This window comes from Myotis lucifugus, unplaced genomic scaffold, assembly GCF_000147115.1.
Source record: "Myotis lucifugus unplaced genomic scaffold, Myoluc2.0 scaffold_48, whole genome shotgun sequence".
NCBI lineage: Eukaryota > Metazoa > Chordata > Mammalia > Chiroptera > Vespertilionidae > Myotis > Myotis lucifugus.
Genome location: NW_005871096.1, coordinates 3,189,681 through 3,208,227, shown reverse-complemented (window position 1 = coordinate 3,208,227; position 18,547 = coordinate 3,189,681). Strand labels below are relative to the sequence as shown.

Here is an 18,547-nt window from a genome sequence, read left to right as displayed (position 1 = left end):
TACGCAAACTGACCCTAACAGCGGAAAGACTGGGAATGACTGGTCACTATGACACACACTGACCACCAGGGGGCAGACGCTCAATGCAGGAGCTGCCCTCTGGTGGTCAGTGCACTCTCACATGGGGGAGCTCTGCTCAGCCACAAACCAGGCTGATGGCTGCCAGTACAGTGGTGGTGGGAGCCTCTCCTGCCTCCTCAGCAGTGCTAAGGATGTCTGACTGCAGCTTAGGTCTGCTCCCCACTGGCAAGTGGACTTCCGCCGAGGGCTGCCAGGCTGCCAGAGGGATGTCTGATTGCCATCTTAGGCCCAATCCCCCCGGGGAGCAGCCCTAAACCAGCAAGTGGTCACCTCCTCGGGGTCCCAGACTGTGACAGGCCGGTCTGAGGGACCCCCCCCCCCCCTCCCGAGTGCACAAATTTTTGTGCACCGGGCCTCTAGTTGTTTCATGCTTTTGTAAAAATCAAAGACAGCTAGATTCCTATATCTGTTTCTACATTCAGTCTGTTGCCATATATTGTTTTGGTTGAAGAATATGAAGAAAGGAAGCAGCTCTTAAGCATTTTCTTATACCTTTTCAAATGATTGTGTTATTCCCTTTTGATACCAAAGACCGACAACTGATAACCTCTTTAAAAAAAAAAAATCCTATGTAATAGAAGCCTAATATGCAAATTGACTGAATGGCAGAATGACAGGTTGCTATGATGCGCACTGACCACTAGGGGCAGACGCTCAATGCAGGAGCTGCCCCCAGCCCAGCCCAGGCAGGTGCCCCCGGGGGCCACCTGATTATCCCACTGGTCACCCTGCAGAGGGAGGTGACCAGTGGCAGGGGGTGGGGGGCCGGGCTGGCGAGCGGGCCATGCCAGGCCAGCCAAGGCAGGTGCCAGCGTGGAGCCCCCCAATTGCCCCACCAGTCGCCACACAGATCAGCTCTGATCGCTGGCCAGGCCTACAGACCCTACCCATGCACAAATTTCATGCACTGGGCCTCTAGTATATAGTTTCTTGATTTCAGAGAGGAAAGAAGAGGAAGAGAGAAATAGAAACATCGATGATGAGAGAGAATCATTGATCAGCTGCCTCCTGCACACCACTACTGGGGATCGAGCCCGCAACCCAGGCATGTGCCCTGACTGGGAATCAAACCCTGACCTCCTGGTTCATGAGTTGATGCTCAGCCACTGAGCAACACCAGCCGGGCACAACTGGTAGCCTCTTAAAGCTAGTTGCAATGTGGAATCTGAAACCATATCAATGAACTTTTTATATCTTTATGAAGTTACGGGGCACAGTCCATGGGACCACCCTCGTTTCTAACACTGTTGCAAAGTTTGAGGGGTTCCTTAAAAGCACCATCAGGTTAGATAATCCACTAGGAATTTCAGAAGTCACTAAATGCTATTAAACTCACAGTTATGGTTTATTACAGTGAAGAGATGCAGATTAAAACTAGCCAAGGGAAGAGAGGTGCATAGGTCTGAGTTCCAACACAGAGCTTCAGTTGTCCTCTCCCCATAGAGTCATGGACAGTATTTCTTTCCTAGCAACTGTTTGACAGTTTGCAAAGAATATTGCCAATCAGGGAAGCTTAACTAAGCCTTCGTATTGAGAGATTTTTTTAGGCTTCATAGTTGACTGTAAGCAGCTGACCTTATATCTTCAGCTCCTTCTGGAGGTAGAGCAGACACTGTGTGGCTGGAGGTAAAGACATAATTAGCAGTCAGGACATTCTAAGGGATTGGAGATCACCTCCCAGTAGCCAAGGACGAACCAGACCTCTCTTTGGGTATGATTAATTCTCTACTAGGTACTTTTATATTAAAATCTGTTGGCCTGTCTTGGTACTCTGAATGGATCTTTTACCCATGCATGATTCTCTAGTATTATGCATTGGTCATTTGGCAAACAAGTGATTGACTGAATCTATGCACATCTTTCAAATGTTACATTTTAAAGTAGAAACTGTCAGGTTCACGGTGATGGTTATGAGTTTTCCAACATTCTGATTTTCACTTGAAAGCTTGCATTATTAGCAACAAATACTTTTAGCTGTTTTCTTTGAATACTCATTTTGTTTATTTTTTAGCAGATGCCTGCCAAATACCCAAATCTGAATAACTGTAGTTTTTTAGTTATTCTTTTAAGTAAAAATGGTGTTTAGGTTTTTTTAAAAAGCATCTGACTCAGCTCATAACTGAATCAATCACAGAAGTGCTTTTCTTTGTGACATCAAACTGCAGTCATGATGACATACTTCCTGTAGGGCAGAGGATAGTTTTTAAAGTGTATTCAGGAGTTCAAGATTTATAAATCAGAACTTTAAAAAAATGTGTAGTGGATTTCAAGAGAGGAAGGGAGAGGGAGAGAGAGAGAGAAACATCAATGATGAGAGAGAATCATTGATCGGCTGCCTCCTGCACACCACCTACTGGGGATTGAGCCTACAACCTGGGCACGTGCCCTTGACCAGAATCGAACCTGGGACCCTTCAGTCCACAAGCTGATACTCTATCCACGGAGCCAAACCGGCTAGGGCTAAACCAGTACTTTTCACTACTTCGTGAAGGACAGTTTAAAGTGAAATTACCTTTTTTTTTTTCTTTTTTAATTGTGAGTGTCAGTAAAAGAACAAAATGACTGCCATTGTAGTTTGGTACCATTTGCCTTTAATTGTACAAAGGTGCCAGCAGTTTTATCCACCATTGCTTTTATGCCATCAGAGGAAAGGTCAGCATAGTGAAAAAGGCAAATTACATCTTAGTGTTATTATGAAAATAGTTTTACCTTGGAGTTCTCCTCAAAAGGTCTCAAAACCCCAGTGATCCTTGGAGCACATTTTGAGAACCACTGTTTAAATAAAATGTGAGATGATTATTTTTATGCAGGATGACACAAGCATGAATAAACTTTGCTTTTGCATTCTGTCTATTCCAGAGAAAATAATGGACTTTGAAATTCAATATTTTAGCTTTACTCTTTAATAGAAACAAGAAGTCAGAAGCCAGATTTAAGAATAAATACAAAATTGATCATTCTCAACTATACTCTTATTATAATCAAATAAGCTTACTATTTTTTGCTAACTTTATGTTTGTTTGTTTTTTAATTTCTTTATTGGTTAAGGTATTACAAATGTGTCCTCATTTCCCATTAACCCCCAACCTCCCCCCCACCCCCCCCCACTCATGCTCTCATCCCCCTGTTGTCCGTGTCCATTGGTTTGGCTTATATGCATGCATACATGTCCTTTGGTTGATCTCTCCCCTTACCCCCTCTCTCCCCTACTTTCCCTCTGGGGATTGATAGTCTGATCACTGTTTCTCTGTCTTTGGATCTGTCCCTGTTCATCAGTCTATGTTGTTCTCTATATAACTTTATGTTTTAATAAGACTATTTAATCACTAATAGTTTGAACTATCTCATAAGTGTTTTTCAATTATATAAGCCTTTCAAACTAGGAAGCCAAGTTTAACCCACATTTCCAGGTGGAAACATCTCAGACTAAGGTAATAAGGCATAAGTAATCTTAAGTCAAAGGAAGTTCTTTATAGTTAAGGCACAGACAGAAAATGCATGAATATAATTCTCCTTTCTTATGAAAATAAACTGATTTTCTTTGAAAACAGTTGTACATTGGCATATTCCCTCCTTTTTAGTATCCAAGAATGCTTGCCTTCTAAGTTTAAATTTTCCTAATTATTGAAGTACTTTGGAAGGTCACACTCAGTGAGAAAATTCTGCAGCAGAATAGTGATCTCTGTTGAGTAATGCCATTGATCCAACTACTAGAATAGGTGGTACTTTTAACTTAAACTGTATAATTTGCATAGTTCTATGTAAAGATGTAAAAAGTAATAGAAGCTAATTTACGAAGTCCCATATTATAAATGTGAGATACATCTTGTTCTTATTTTGAAGTTCTTTGAACTGTTAACTTGAAAGATTTTTGTTGTTGTCCTACCTCTATATTCCAATCTGTTGGTCGACCCTTCTCTATACCTCCATGAAGTTTTTTGTGTTTGGAAGGAAATAATTCTGTTGGAAATGGGAAGATGCCATAGCATTTGCAAATTCCTAATAAGTAAAGTTCCAGTTAAATACTCTGTACTTTTGTCTTTTGCTTCTCTAATTGCATTCTCCTATAGCATTTTCTTAACTTGAGACTGCAGCATTTCAAAATAGATTACATAAGTGGGTCTTTATCTCTACATAATATGAGTGTTGGAATAAAATCTGTGGTGTGTAAAATGTTCCAATTTGCATTGAACAGTGCTTGGGACACAATAGATCAATAAGTGAAGGAAAATTAAAAGTTGAACACCAATTACTGATTTTCAATTCTATTTAACAAATATTCAGTTTCTATTATGTACATGGCAGCTTGTTAGGTACTAAATATTAATTTTAATACTAATATTAAATTAAAATTTAAGGATATTAATCCTACTCTTTTATTTATTCATTCATTTGGCAAACCCTTGTGTATCTGCTTTGTGTTGGTCACATTATATTTTAGGAATTTGATTAGTTTTTTCTCTGAAAATGATTTTTAAAACAGCAGAGTAAATTAACTTTTTGGTTTCTTTTACTCGAGACCAGATTTTTATTAGTACATCTATCCTATATAATAAAAGGCTAATATGCAAGTCAAACGGTGGAACGACCAGTCGCTATGACGTGCACTGACCACCAAGGGGAAGACGCTCAGCGCAGGAGCTGCCCCCTGGTGGACAGTGCGCTCCCACAGGGGGTGTGCTGCTCAACCAGAAGCTGGGCTCAGGGCTGGCGAGTGCAGCGGCAGTGGCGGGAACTCTCCTGCCCCCATGGCAGCTTGCAGGAAGCAGGCCTAAGCCATCAGTCAGACATCCCTCAAGGGTTCCAGGACTGCGAGAGGGCGCAGGCCAGGCTGAGGGACCCCTCCCCCCAAGTGCATGAATTTCATGTACTGTGCCTCTAGTATATATATATAAAGGCCTAAGCGACTGGCTGATCGTTTGACCGTCTGACCGGTAGCTATGACGTGCACTGCCCCTGGTGGTCAGTGCGTGTCATAGCGACTGGTCGACCAGTCTTTCGGTCGCTTAGGCTTTTATATACGTAGATTCCTTTAACATGAGTAATATGTAAATGTTCCTAGCATACCTTTTAAGTTAAGAATTATTGATCCTGACTGATTATCACATCATTTAGAGCAGTGGTTGCCAACCTTTCGGACCTCACAAACCACCAGTGGTCCGCAGACCACCAGTTGGCAACTGCTGCTCCATAGGTTTCCTTAAACCAGCGGTCACCAACCTTTGGACCTCACGGACCACCAGTGGTCTGTGGACCACCAGTTGGTGACCGCTGACTTAGAGGATCTCTTTTTCCTTTGCTGATGTATTTTTACAATTTTAACCAAATAGTATACAAAGTTTATAAAATCAAACAGAACCGAAAAGCTTATAACAGAAATAAGTGTCACCAGCCTCACCCTCCTCATTCCTTAATTCTATTTTTCAGAGATAACCATTTTTAATACTTCTCACATTTTTTATATTTACTGTTATATTTTTACTTAAAGTCTTATACTGCTAATTTAAACATTATTTTGTCTTTAATAGGTATAGATTTAGTTATTTTATATACTCTCTTTTCCCCTCCGAGAATTCTCACAGTATCATTATGTTACATTTTATTGTACTTTAAACTTTTTTATTTATTGATTGATTTTAGAGAGAGAAAGGAAGAGAGAAACATCAGTTTGTTTTTCCACTTAATTATGCATTCATTGGTTGATTCTTCTTTGTGCCCTGAGTGGGATTAAACCCGCATCCTTGGTGTATTGGAACGACATTCTAACCTACTGAATTACCTAGCCAGGGCTTTTTTTGCACTTTTAATTCCCTCCCAAATCGAGTTAGGTGTACTTCCATTATGTACCCATGGGGAAAAAATAAGCCAACACCTTTCCTTTGCTCTGTAGTGGCAAACTATTGTTATTGCCTGCTTCTCCTTATTAGACATAAGTTCATCAAGGACAAGTAGTATTTGTTTCCTGTTCATTGTTGTACAACAAGCATGTTAAACTTGTGTCCTGCGGGCCACATGTGGCCCACAACAAATATTTCTGCGGCCTAGCCAATATAATGGTATATAAGAAACGTTTTAATAAAAAAATTTTAACTTAATTTTTAAAACAATATCCTGTTATACATAATTATCAATAACGAACTACAATGTTCGCTAATGACTGATTACTATAATTGTGTTGCATTCATTTCCCTTACGCATCTTACGTGCAGGCACACCATTTCTCTCCACTAATACTAGCAGCGAATATTTTAGCAGCTGATTGCCATGTCATTAGTCTTGGACTGACTTGTTTGGTGTGAACAACCGGAAATATTTTGCTTTCGGAGAACCAGAAAAATAGGTTTATTTGAGTTATGCTTAATTTGTGCAGTTATTCGGTGTCTCGTAAGTTAGTGTTCAAGAAAAGATATTTTTATTAAAATGTTCTATTATTTTAATGATTACTCATTTATTTCAGCCCTTTGTATTCATCATATCTCTATCGAAATAAACCTATGTTTCAATGAGAATTGAAGCTTTTGGTTTTTTTGCCGCTCACATAAACTTAAACCTTGTTTATTTGGCCCATGTTAGCCTTTGAGTTTGACATGCTTGTTGTACATACTTCAATGCCTGGTCCTGGGTAGGCGTGTTTTAAAGGTATTTTTGTTTTTACTGAGTTGAAAATTCCTAAGCTTAGCATTTAAGATTTTTCACAACCTGGCTTCTTGCCTACATTTTGGACTGACTTTGCTCATGCTGTTTCTAGACTCTAGACCCTCTTCATCCTTTCTCTGGAAAGTACCATGTTCAAACCTCATATTATATCCTCAGTGAAGCCCTTCCGGATCTCATGAGCATATGTGATATATCTCACATTTTTGTTCCCAGAGTTATTACTTAGTATATTGTAACAGTTAGGAGCTTGAGGTCTGGAATCAGGCCTGGAATCCACGCTGACTGCATCACTAATTAGCCATGTGACTTTGGACAGGTTAGGTTATTTCTTCAAACTTAAATTTTCCCATATGTAAAACAGTTGGGTTATTATGATAGATTTAAAATTACATGTACATAAAACCCTTTACTAGCACAGTACTTGACACAAGAGTGTTAATTAAATGTTAACTATTATTATTAACTATAGTGCTTAAGCTCATGGATGGTTATTGCTATACTTATCTCCCTAACCTGAGTTCCTCGGCATCTGAGTATTAAGTCTTATTTAATAATCATAGCTCCAGCCCTAGCCGGTTTGGCTCAGGGGATAGAGCATCAACCTGTGGACTGAAGGGTCCCGGTTCGATTCGTCAAGGGCACATGCCCAGGTTGCGGTCTCAATCCCCAGTGGGGGGTGTGCAGGAGGCAGCGGATCAGTGATCTCAGCATTGATATTTCTATCTATCCTCTCTTTCTCTCTGAAATCAATAAAAATATATTTTAAAAAATAATAATCATAGCTCCATTTCCTGGCAAAATGCCTGGCCCAACACTATATGGCTTGTTACTAAAGTAAATGAATATTAATGTATTTTTTTCTGATTATTGTTTTGCAGTGATTTTCTTTTTACCACAGATGAGCATATTTTCAGTGCTTTGTAATGCTTAGCACATGTGAACAAACTCATATTGGTGAGACTACTTACTGTATCGTTTATAGTATGTTTGATTTATTCATCTATTGGTTTTATTTTTTTCCTTATCAAATAATTTCTCTTGCTAGTATGCTACAATGAAATAGTTTGACCAAATGTTTTCAATGGCTTTAGTGATTAAAAGGAATACAAGAAAGAGAAGATTCTGTGTTGCTCTGAATAACATGGTGGTGATTTTTCCTTCCAGAAACGAAATCCTGAAGTTCGACATGTTGATTTGGAGATATTATAGATTTGATGGAATGAATCACTTCAAAGGGACCTTGGAAACAAGTTTGTTGAGCCTTCTCTCCCACATTGAAGGAGTCAACGCCATTCAGAAGCCACTTTTTTTTTAAGATGAAGGAAATATTTTATGTAAAGGGCAATTCAACAAACTACGGAACTAAAACTACTTATTTCTAAGAGACACATTACAATTTGAACCGGTTTGGAAATCATGTTTTTATGTTTTAGTAGGAAACATTTTAGTTAACTTAAATTGATCACAATTTCTCTTTTTTGCCTGTCAGAGTATATTGTACCTTCAATCATCCATAGGGTTATTAATTTTATTTCCACTGAAGACTTCACTCCATCGAAACCTGCCAATACTGAACATGCTGGCTAAATCTTGGTCTGTGGTTTTTAAAGTCACTCCGTTTCCGTCTGCCTTTACAGAATGTGGAGATTATTTTTACATACCTTATGATTTTGCCCTGAGCACGAAGAGGAGCACTCTCCTAACCTGGTTATCCATAAATGTTCATTCCAGAATGGCCTTGGTTACTGAATTGAAGGAAGGCATTTTAATACAGCCTTTGAGGTCATAGTAGTTGCCATTTTGTAAAATTTCTTATTTCTCCTTTGCTTTTTTCTTATTTGGTTTAATTTTTCTGATGGCAAAAGATATAAAATAACCCTACATGTTTCCATGAGCCGTGTAATGACTTTTTTTGCTTTTGTTTTTTAACTGGCCTCAGTGCCATCATGTGTATTTACTAGGACATAATGCATTTATAAGTATTTTGACATTCTATAAAATGGGCTAGAAATATTTATAATTTTATAGATAAGGTAACATTTTACTTTTAATTTATTTAAAAAGGCACTACTTATGTAAATCTTAACTGTGGGATCCTTCTTGCTTTAAAGAGAAAGGGAGAGAAGTAAATCTCTTATGCAGAACTTGTGTCCTTGATTTTTTATAACACCATAGTCTGTATCATGTCTGTAACCTGAGTTCCTCACAGTTACAAATGGGCAGTTAGCATAAATATGGCTATAACATTCGGTGAGTAGCTTTCTAATGATCATACGGTACCAAGGTGAAAAGAAATACAGTTGAGTAATTAAAAATCTAGTGCAAAACTACAGCTCTGTCTCCTTTCATCAGAACAATTCGTATGCACTTTAGATGGTTCAGGCAGCACTGAGCATTGTCCACACGAGTGATGGCTGCGTGATCTCTTTGCGGGTAAATGAGTGCTTGCAATAAGGACCTAACTACCTATATGAGGTCAGTGTCTAAAACTTACTTAGATTGAAGTTAATGAATTAAAGCAAATTGTAATGCTGAAACAAAAAAATAACATTTGATTAAAGGGTTTATAATGATAATTTTTGATCCATAAATGTCATCTACTAGAAAATTGTGGAAGTGTACATTGTGGTACATTTATTTTTACCATTACAGAGCATTTTGCATGCTGTACATTTTAAATGAAATTACATTCCAGTTTTATTTTTTAAGATATAAAATTATTGTACATATACAATTTGATTCTCTGCTCTTATGGTTTCAAATTCTTCACTCATTTTTTTCTGAAACTGTTTTTTTTCCCCATTATAATTCACTCTATACTTTGTGTTCTTCCTCTCTCCTCTTTTCCACCTGCCATTTGTTTTTCCATGTCACTGCCAATATGGGAAAGTACCAAATTCTATCCATTTCTCTCCTTGTAAAATTACTCTGAAAAATTTCACATAGTTAGACAAGAATAACTTAACTCATTAAAAAATATCTCAAAATTGATGTGTAGAAGTTATTCCAAATTTTTTAGGACTCCCTAAAAGAGGACAATTCCTGATACTTGGTTTTCTAATCTGATATGATTGAGGTCATACCTATCTACACTAATAAAAGACAAACATGCAAATTGACTGTAACTTTGCTATGCCTTAAGCCATGCCCACCCTCCAATCAGAGCGACTATATGCAAATTAACCCAACGAAGATGGTGGCCGGCAGCCACGGAGCTGGAGCAAGCAGGAGGCTTGGTTGTCCCAGTGATGGAGGAAGCCAAGCTTCCCGCCCACCCTAGCCGGCTCTGAGCTCCATTCAAGGCTACAAAGTTTCAATTATAGAAGGTAAATAAATCCCAGAATAAAAAGAAAAAAAGGAGAGGCTGGGAGCTTCTGTCGCTGGTGGGCTTGGCCAGCCTGAAAACGGCCCTCAGCCCCTCATCCAGACTGGCCAGGCACCCCAGTGGGGAACCCCCATCCTGAAGGGGGTGTGGCCAGCCTGCAAACAGCCATCAGCCCCTCACCCAGGCTGGCCAGGCACCCAATGGGGACCCCCACCCTGATCCGGGACACCCTTCAGGGCAAACCAGCCGGCCCCCACCCATGCACCAGGCCTCTATCCTATATAATAAAGGGTAATATGCAAACTGACCCTAACAGCAGAAGGACTGGGAATGACTGGTCACTATGACACACACTGACCACCAGGGGGCAGACGCTCAATGCAGGAGCTGTCCTCTGGTGGTCAGTGTGCTCCCACAGAGGGAGCTTTGCTTAGCCACAAGCCAGGCTGATGGCTGCCAGCACAGCAGTGGTGGCAGGAGCCTCTCCCGCCTCCTCAGCAGCACTAAGGATGTCCGACTGCAGCTTAGGTCTGCTCCCTGCTGGTAAGTGGACATCCCCCGAGGGCTGCTGGGCTGCCAGAGGGATGTCTGACTGCCAGCTTGGGCTCGATCCCCCAGGGAGCGGGTCTAAGCCAGCAGGTGGACATCCTCCGAGGGTCCCAGACTGCAAGAGGGCATAGGCTGAGGGACCCCCCCTGAGTGCACAAATTTCTACAAAAATTGATGTGTAGAAGTTATTCCAAATTTCTTAGGACTCCCTAAAAGAGGCCAATTCCCGATACTTGGTTTTCTAATCTGATTTGATTGAGGTCATACCTATTCTTAAATAATAATTGAAGGCTTATGTTTCTGTCTTATTTTCAGTGCTGTTGTGCACTGGTATTTTACAGTTGTTTGAGCAAAATTGGATATGAAGAAGCATAGTACATATCAAGCAATTTGAATATTTCTATAGGATTAGGAAATGTAAGACCTCTCTGGACCTTTTTCCTTTTAAACTAGAGTCAAATTTGAATTTGAAAACCAGGGAATTTGGGTCTCAAAGTAAGATATCTCATTCAGGTTTCGTGTGTGTGTGTGTGTGTGTATGTTTCCAAATTAATGTGTTTCCAAATGTGTGTGTGTGTGTGTGTGTGTGTGTGTTTCCAAATTAATACTTCTTCTTTTAAGTCTTGTCCTCTTCCGTAGCATTTGAATATTTAAACATACAAATCTCAATATTTTAAAGGAAAATAGCTCCTGTAGTAGAATAGTTGTAAGAATAATGTTGGACAGAAGAGGACAGTCAAGGGCCCATGACTCCTCTCTGTACTAACCTGAAATCTGGGAACTATCAGAGGTCAAGTGTGCTTGTTTTCAGCTTTGGCTGAGAATGGATCTCTAATCAGGTCCTGAACTAGGTAAGACGGCACATTTTTTGAGACCATGGCAGAGGGAGGGAGGGAGGATGAGGGATGGAAACCTATTTTTAAGTGGACCATATTGGTGGCCAATAGTATCCAGTTCCAAAGAGGAAGATTTCTGAACATAGGAAACTGAGCTAGGATCAGATTGGAAATCCACCCCCCCGCCCCCCCCACACACACACCCAGAAAAGTTAATCTCTGCATACATCATCCTACACAGACCCCACATAACCCAGAATAACAAAAGGCATAATAACACTTGAATTTTGGGTATATGATTTTAGTGTTACCTTAATTATCCTATAATTTGGATAATGTTTTTTGCTAAAATTGTACCATCTAAATAAAGGAAATGACATGTCTTAAATCTGATAACTTTTTGAGGTAGAATGCTAGGAACTACAGAAAACTGCTCAGGCATTTGGAATTTATACTGTCTTTCTCAAATTGTATTTGTCAAGTTTTGGCATTAAAAAAAATTGCTGACCTCCAATTCGCCAAACTGTCAGAAGTCAGTGAAGCAAAGAATTGAATGTAAAATGTGGATTCAGAGATTGTCTCTCCTAACTCCCTCATCCCTGTCTCTGAAATGGGACTTTGGAAGGATTTATATAGAAAATTGGTCTTGCAGCCTTTACATTTGCATTTAAGTTTACTAGCATTCCTAGACTTGATTTTATGGAAAAAGAGAAGTTTCATTTCTATTACATTGTGTTTCAGTTGTCTGATTTCACTGGCAGATTAAGATGGTCCTGGTCCCTCAGGATGCTTTTTTTTCTTAATAAATGTCTTACGTAAATAAGAGCAGTTCACTTATTAGTTTGGGATTTTCCCCTCTGATAAATAAATGGTTGGGTTTTTTTTTGTAACATAAATCCTTTTTTACCTCATGTGTTAAGAACTAAACTGTGTAATTGGATACATTTTACCTTAAAAATCATGCTTATGTTTTTTAACAGAATTTATTATTCATTGAGTATATTTGTTAGATTGTAGTTTCCTGGTTTCACAAAACTATAACACCTTTTTTTTTTAATCCTCACCCAATGATATTTTTCCATTGATTTTTAGAGAGAGAGAAATATTGATGTGAGAGAAACACATTAATTGGTTGCCTCCTGCATAAGTCCCAACCAGGGCCCGGGCCAGCGAGTAACCTGCAACTGAGGTATGTGCCCTTGACTGGAATCGAACCCAGGACCCTTCAGTCACACTGAGCCAAACTGGCTAGGACTTCAACAATTCTTAATTCTAAAATCAGATTTCAGTATAAAGAGAAATGTTATTAGTCTGCTATTAGGATGTCAAGTGTTTGCTAAAGCACAAATCTAAGAAAATATATCCTTTAGTGATAGATAATATTACATTTTGATAAACGAGCAAAATACAGAATTTATGTTCATCTTTAAGGGCAATAGATGTTTAAAATGAGATTTTAAAGTAAAAACATACCTGTTTATATTATTACTAGAGGCCCGGTGCACGAATTTGTGCACCAGTGGAGTCCCTCAGCCTGGCCTGTGGGATCATGCCAAAACCAGCTCTCCAGCATGCCCCAAGGGGTCCCAGATTGCGAGAGGGTGCAGGCCAGGCCGAGGGACCCCACTGGTGCACAATCAGGGTCGGGGAGGGACACAGGAGGTTGGCCAGCCGGGAAGGGATCGCAGAAGGGCTCCAGGGCATGTCCAGCCTGTCTCACTCAGTCCCAATTGGCCAGACCCAAGCAATAAGCTAACCTACTGGTTGGAGCGTCTGCCCCTTGGTGGTCAGTGCACGTCAGTGAGCGGTTGAGCGGCCTTAGCATATCATTAGCATATTATGCTTTGATTGGTTGAATGTCTGACCAGACACTTAGCATATTAGGCTTTTATTATATAGGACTAGAGGCCCGGTGCACAAAAATTTGTGCACTCAGGGGGGAGGGGGGGTCCCTCAGCCCGGCCTGTGCCCTCTCACAGTCTGGGACCCCTCAGGGGATGACCACCTGCTGGCTTAGGCCCGCTCCCCGGGGTATTGGGCCTAAGTTGGCAATCAGACATCCCTCTGGCAGCTCGGCAGCCCTCGGGGGATGTCCACTTGCCAGCGGGAGCAGGCCTAAACTGCAGTCGGACATCCTTAGCGCTGCTGAGGAGTCAGGAGAGGCTCCCACCACTACCGCTGTACTGGCATCCATCAGCCTGGCTTGTGGCTGAGCAGAGCTCCTCCCATGTGAGAGCGCACTGACCACCAGAGGGCAGCTCCTGCATTGAGCGTCTGCCCCCTGGTGGTCAGTGTGTGTCATAGTGACCAGTCATTCCCAGTCCTTCTGCTGTTAGGGTCAGTTTGCATATTACCCTTTTACTATATAGGATAGAGGCCTGGTGCATGGGTGGGGGCCGGCTGGTTTGCCCTGAAGGGTGTCCCGGATCAGGGTGGGGGTCCCACTTGGGTGCCTGGCCAGCCTGGATGAGGGGATGATGGCTGTTTGCAGCTGGTCACACCCCCTTCAGGGTAGGGGTCCCCACTGGGGTGCCTGGCCAGTCTGGGTGAGGGGCTGAGGGCCGTTTTCAGGCTGGCGGGTGACTGAAGCTCCCAACCTCTCCTTTTTTTCTTTTTATTCTGGGATTTATTTATCTGCTATGGCTGTCACTGGAACTGAGAGCCGGCTTTAGCTCTGAGGCTCGGCTCCAGCTCTGAGACCTCGGCTGCTGAAAGCATGTATCTGGGTTTGTTTGGCTTCTATAATTGAAACACTGTTGCAGCTCCAGCTCTGAGGCTGGCTGGCTGAAAGCAGGTTTCTGGGGTTTGTTTAGCTTCTATAATTGCCACATTGTTTCTTAGAGTGCAGCTCAGAGGCCGGCAGCTGCAGGCGGGGAACCTTGGCTTCCTCCATCACTGGAGCAAGCAAGCCTCCTGTTCGCTTCAGCTGCCTGGCTGCCGGCCGCCATCTTGGTTGGCAGTTAATTTGCATATCGCCCTGATTAGCCAATGGGAAGCGTGTCGGAGGTACGGTTAATTACCATGTTTGTCTATTATTAGATAGGATAGCTATCAACAGGATAATTTTAGCTAGTTATACCAGGTACCATTTTATATGCATTAACACATTTAATCCTTAGAAAGAGCCAGTGAAGTAGGGATCTTATTCAGTTTTGTATATGAGGAAACTGAGATACACAGCGAGTCTGAGGATACTCAGCTGGTAAGGAGCAGTTAGGATTTGAAATCAGATGGTCTAGCTCTGTAAGTCACTGCTGAGTAGAAGAGCCCAAGAGAAGTAACACTATATAGAAAGTAGAAACAAAATATTCATTGTGGAGTGCGGGAAACGAGTTAAGTCGGCTCGCGTGAATTGCGCGTACTCCGCGGGAGCCGTCTTTAACTCGGTTCATATAGATTTGCGGTGGAGTGCGGGAAACGTGTAAACTCGGGCCGATTGTAACTGCGTATTACCAAATATTTGTTTGTAATCCACCCTTTTGGTGGATGGAACAAAACCAAAAGACAGAGCCATCTTATATTTTGGCGGGAAATTCACCCGCACTCCAAGTGTTAAAATAAGCAAATGTATGCATTTTCAGTGGTCAGAACAACTAGCCAGATCTAACAGGGAGTGCTTGCAACGGGGATGGCAGGAGGGGTTGTGGTAGGATGTTGATATTATGGAAGCCAAGGAATTGTCTGTTACAGTGGAGATTTATTTGCAAACATTACTTACAGGCCACCTTATTACCCACAAGATAATATTTAGTTCAACTGCCAGTCATTGACTTGAAGCACGTAGGAAAGAAATTTGGGGCAAGGTGTGGAAATTAGCATTAATCAGACTATTAAAATTTTTAAATTGTATTTGATCCCTAGTTACCCATTTATTTTTCCAAGGCATCTAATGTTACAAGCTTGTGATGTGTTCTTATATTTGATGTATACATGCCCACAAACATATAGAGTGTCCCCAAAAATGTATACACATTTTAAGCTGGTAGCTCAATTGATGTTTCTTTCTTTTCAGATTTAGCCCATTGGAATTAAAAATTATTCAAAGTGTGTATACATTTTGGGAGGACACCTCATAAGTTTGTAATATATACTTCCTCCGTTCTACACCAATGGTATAATACATATACATTAATGGATCTGTACACAGCCAGTTTTCAGAGTTTTGTGTTCACTGAAAGTTTTTATATCAGGATATAACAACGTAGTACTGTGCTTTAATATGGTAGCCACTGGTGACATAGGGCTATTAAATTAATTAAAGAAAATTAAAAATTCAGTCCCCCAGGGGCTTTAGCACATTTTCACTTGCTCAGTAGCTACATGTGGCTGGCTGGTGGCTACCTGTTGGACAGGGCAGGTATGGGACATTTCCATTATTACAGAAAGTTCTTTTGCACAGCACTAATATGGCAGATTAAAGTAATCCTAACCTCTTTAATATTTGAGAGCATCTTTATAATGTATAATAGAATAGTGCCTAGTTTTTATTGGAGTCAAAGGTAAATTCTAGCTTAGCACTTATAAATGTATTGATATATAATTAGCTCTTGGGCTAAAACTTGAAGCTACCAACTAGTATTACTTAGAACAAGTAAATTTCTCATCTTCAAAATAGTTTGAACTTGACTTCAACTCTCATTCAAATGTACAATCATCATTCTGAATGTTAAGTGACAAGTCAACCCTAATGTGTTCTTGAGCCATTGGAAGTTCTTACCCATGTTTATTATGTGATTGTGAAGGATAATATTGATTTCCATGGTGTTCCAGCAAGGTGCTAAGTCATCATCACACCATTCATCACCTGATGACGGTGAAACTGAGGACTGGTGGGCCCAAATGATGAGGAGAGAAGTTACAAGTTTACCACATTTTATGTAAGAAATAAAGTTCCTGGAAGTTGTGTCAAGTAAATATTTTTAAATCTGTATTTTTAAAAGCACCTAAAGATCATGATTTAAAGAAATCCTTTTGCCACGTGAATCCTATTATCTCTGTTTTGTGTAATCCTGTTTAAAGGAGATTGACTAGATTGCTCCTGGAACTATAGCAGGTCAGGTGAGTTAGAAGGACATTAAAGAATTGGGTGGTAGATGGTCTAATACCAATAGTGTTGGAATTTCCAAGGAATTGCTTGGATTGGTTTAATTTCTTTATGATACTTTTTGTATGGATTGACAGCCCATGTCAAAATTTATTGAGCACTTACTATATACTATGGTGGGTGAGAGAGAGAGAGAGAGAGAGAGAGAGAGAGAGAGAGAGAGAGACTAGAAGAAGGAAGATAATGCAGTGTTAACAACCCAGTCACTCCTGCTGGTCTAGGGTGGTGGATGTCTCATCCAGATTATCCCCTCGTCTGAAAACCAGAACAGTGAAATTACTCCTGTACCTTGGTTGCGGGCTGTGACCTCTGGCTTTCTTAGGTTCACTGAGGTCTGCCTGGATCAGAAACAAGCACTTGGTAATTATGGGCCAGTGATGGCCAGGCTATTTCAAGTATAGACTATGTTGTGATCCTAATATGAATTCACTGAATGGGAGGTATTCTGAGCTATGCCGATAAAGAATTTATTTGTGGCTCTGGCTGGTTTGGCTCAGTGGATAGAATGTTGGCCCTCATACTGAAGGGTCCCAGGTTCAATTCTGGTCAAGGGCATGTACCTCAGTTGCAGGCTCCATCCCCAGCCCTGGTTGGACACAAAATTCCTGGATTTTTATAAACATGCTATTATTTCTGCCATCTTAGAAAAACAGACTAAAACAATAACACACTAAAAAACCCTTCAACTACTTTCCTATTTCCCTTTACAGCAAAACTCACAGGAGTCGTCTATACTTGTAGTTCTTCCATTTTCTCAGAAGCCCACTCCAATCAGGCTTTTGTCAGTATCTCCACTCACCCTGTCCTTGACCTCCATCCCACTCAGTACAGTGGTCAATCATATATATATATTAGAGGCCTGGTGCACAAAAATTCATGCCAGAGTAGGCCTTCCTGACCCCAGCTGCCAGCACCAGCTTCCCTCCGGCATCCGGGTCCTGGGCTTCCCCTCCTCCGGCCGCCTGCAGGCACCCAGGACCGGGCTGGCTTCCCTCGGGCCCTGGCTTTGTCAGGAAGGATGTTCGGACATCTGGAAGGTGGTTCAGGTGTCCAGTCTAATTACCATATTACCCTTTTATTATTATAGATATATATATTTTTAAAATATATTTTATTGATTTTTTACAGAGAGGAAGGGAGAGAGATAGAGAGTTAGAAACATCAATGAGAAAGAAACATCGATCAGCTGCCTCCTGCACATTCCCTACTGGAGATGTGCCCGCAACCAAGGTACATGCCCTTGACCGGAATCGAACCAGGGACCTTTCAGTCCGCAGACCGACGCTCTATCCACTGAGCCAAACCGGTTACGGCTATTATAGATATTTTTAATTGATTTTAGAGAAGGGAGAGGGAGAGAGAGAGAGAAACATCAATGAGAGAGAAACATCAACATCAATTGGCTGCCTCCTATACCAGCACACCTCCTGCTGGGGATCGAGCCCACAACGCGGGCATATGCCCTGACTGGGAACCTAACTGGTGACCTCTTGGTGCATGAGTCCGTGCTCAACCACTGAGCCACACCAGCCGGGCACAGTGATCAATCTTAAATTCTCACCTTACTTGATCTCTTAGCAGCATTTGACACTGAATTCTTTGGCTTCCAGAACTCCACTCTCTGAGTTCTTCACCTACCCCACTGGCCACTCTTCAGTGCCTTTTGCAAGTTCCTCCTCATTTCTCTTACCTCCAAGCATTGGAGTGTCCCAGGGCTACACTTTTCAGTCCACATTCCTTCTCTGAGTAAGTCAATCCTGGTACTTCAAAAGCCATTGTTGAAACCTGAACCTTGAACCCTAGATTCAAATCCAGTTGCCTTCTTGACATCTCCACTTGGCTGAGGTGGTAGATTATATGGTTGTCCCCATTATTCACTGCCCTTATGTAAGAGTACTATACATCCCGGGTGAATAATCCTCCCATTGCCATGTGACTTGCAGTACCTCCCATTGACAGTAGACTCCGCCGTGAAACAGGCTTTGGCCAATAAAA

At 41.2% G+C, this 18,547-nt stretch overlaps 1 protein-coding gene across 5 annotated transcripts in view; it reads left to right on the top strand.

Moving 5' to 3' along the window:
* SLC30A9 (solute carrier family 30 member 9) overlaps nucleotides 1-9,068 on the top strand; it is a 74,595-nt gene extending 65,527 nt beyond the window's left edge. For all 5 annotated transcript variants that reach the window (XM_023753619.1, XM_023753620.1, XM_014455582.2 and 2 more), the window contains one exon: nucleotides 7,903-9,068. In XM_023753619.1, coding sequence (XP_023609387.1) covers nucleotides 7,903-7,947 — 45 coding nt within the window. In that variant the 3' untranslated portion in view covers nucleotides 7,948-9,068. The remainder of the gene's footprint in view (nucleotides 1-7,902) is intronic.
* The last annotated feature ends 9,479 nt before the right edge of the window (nucleotides 9,069-18,547 follow it).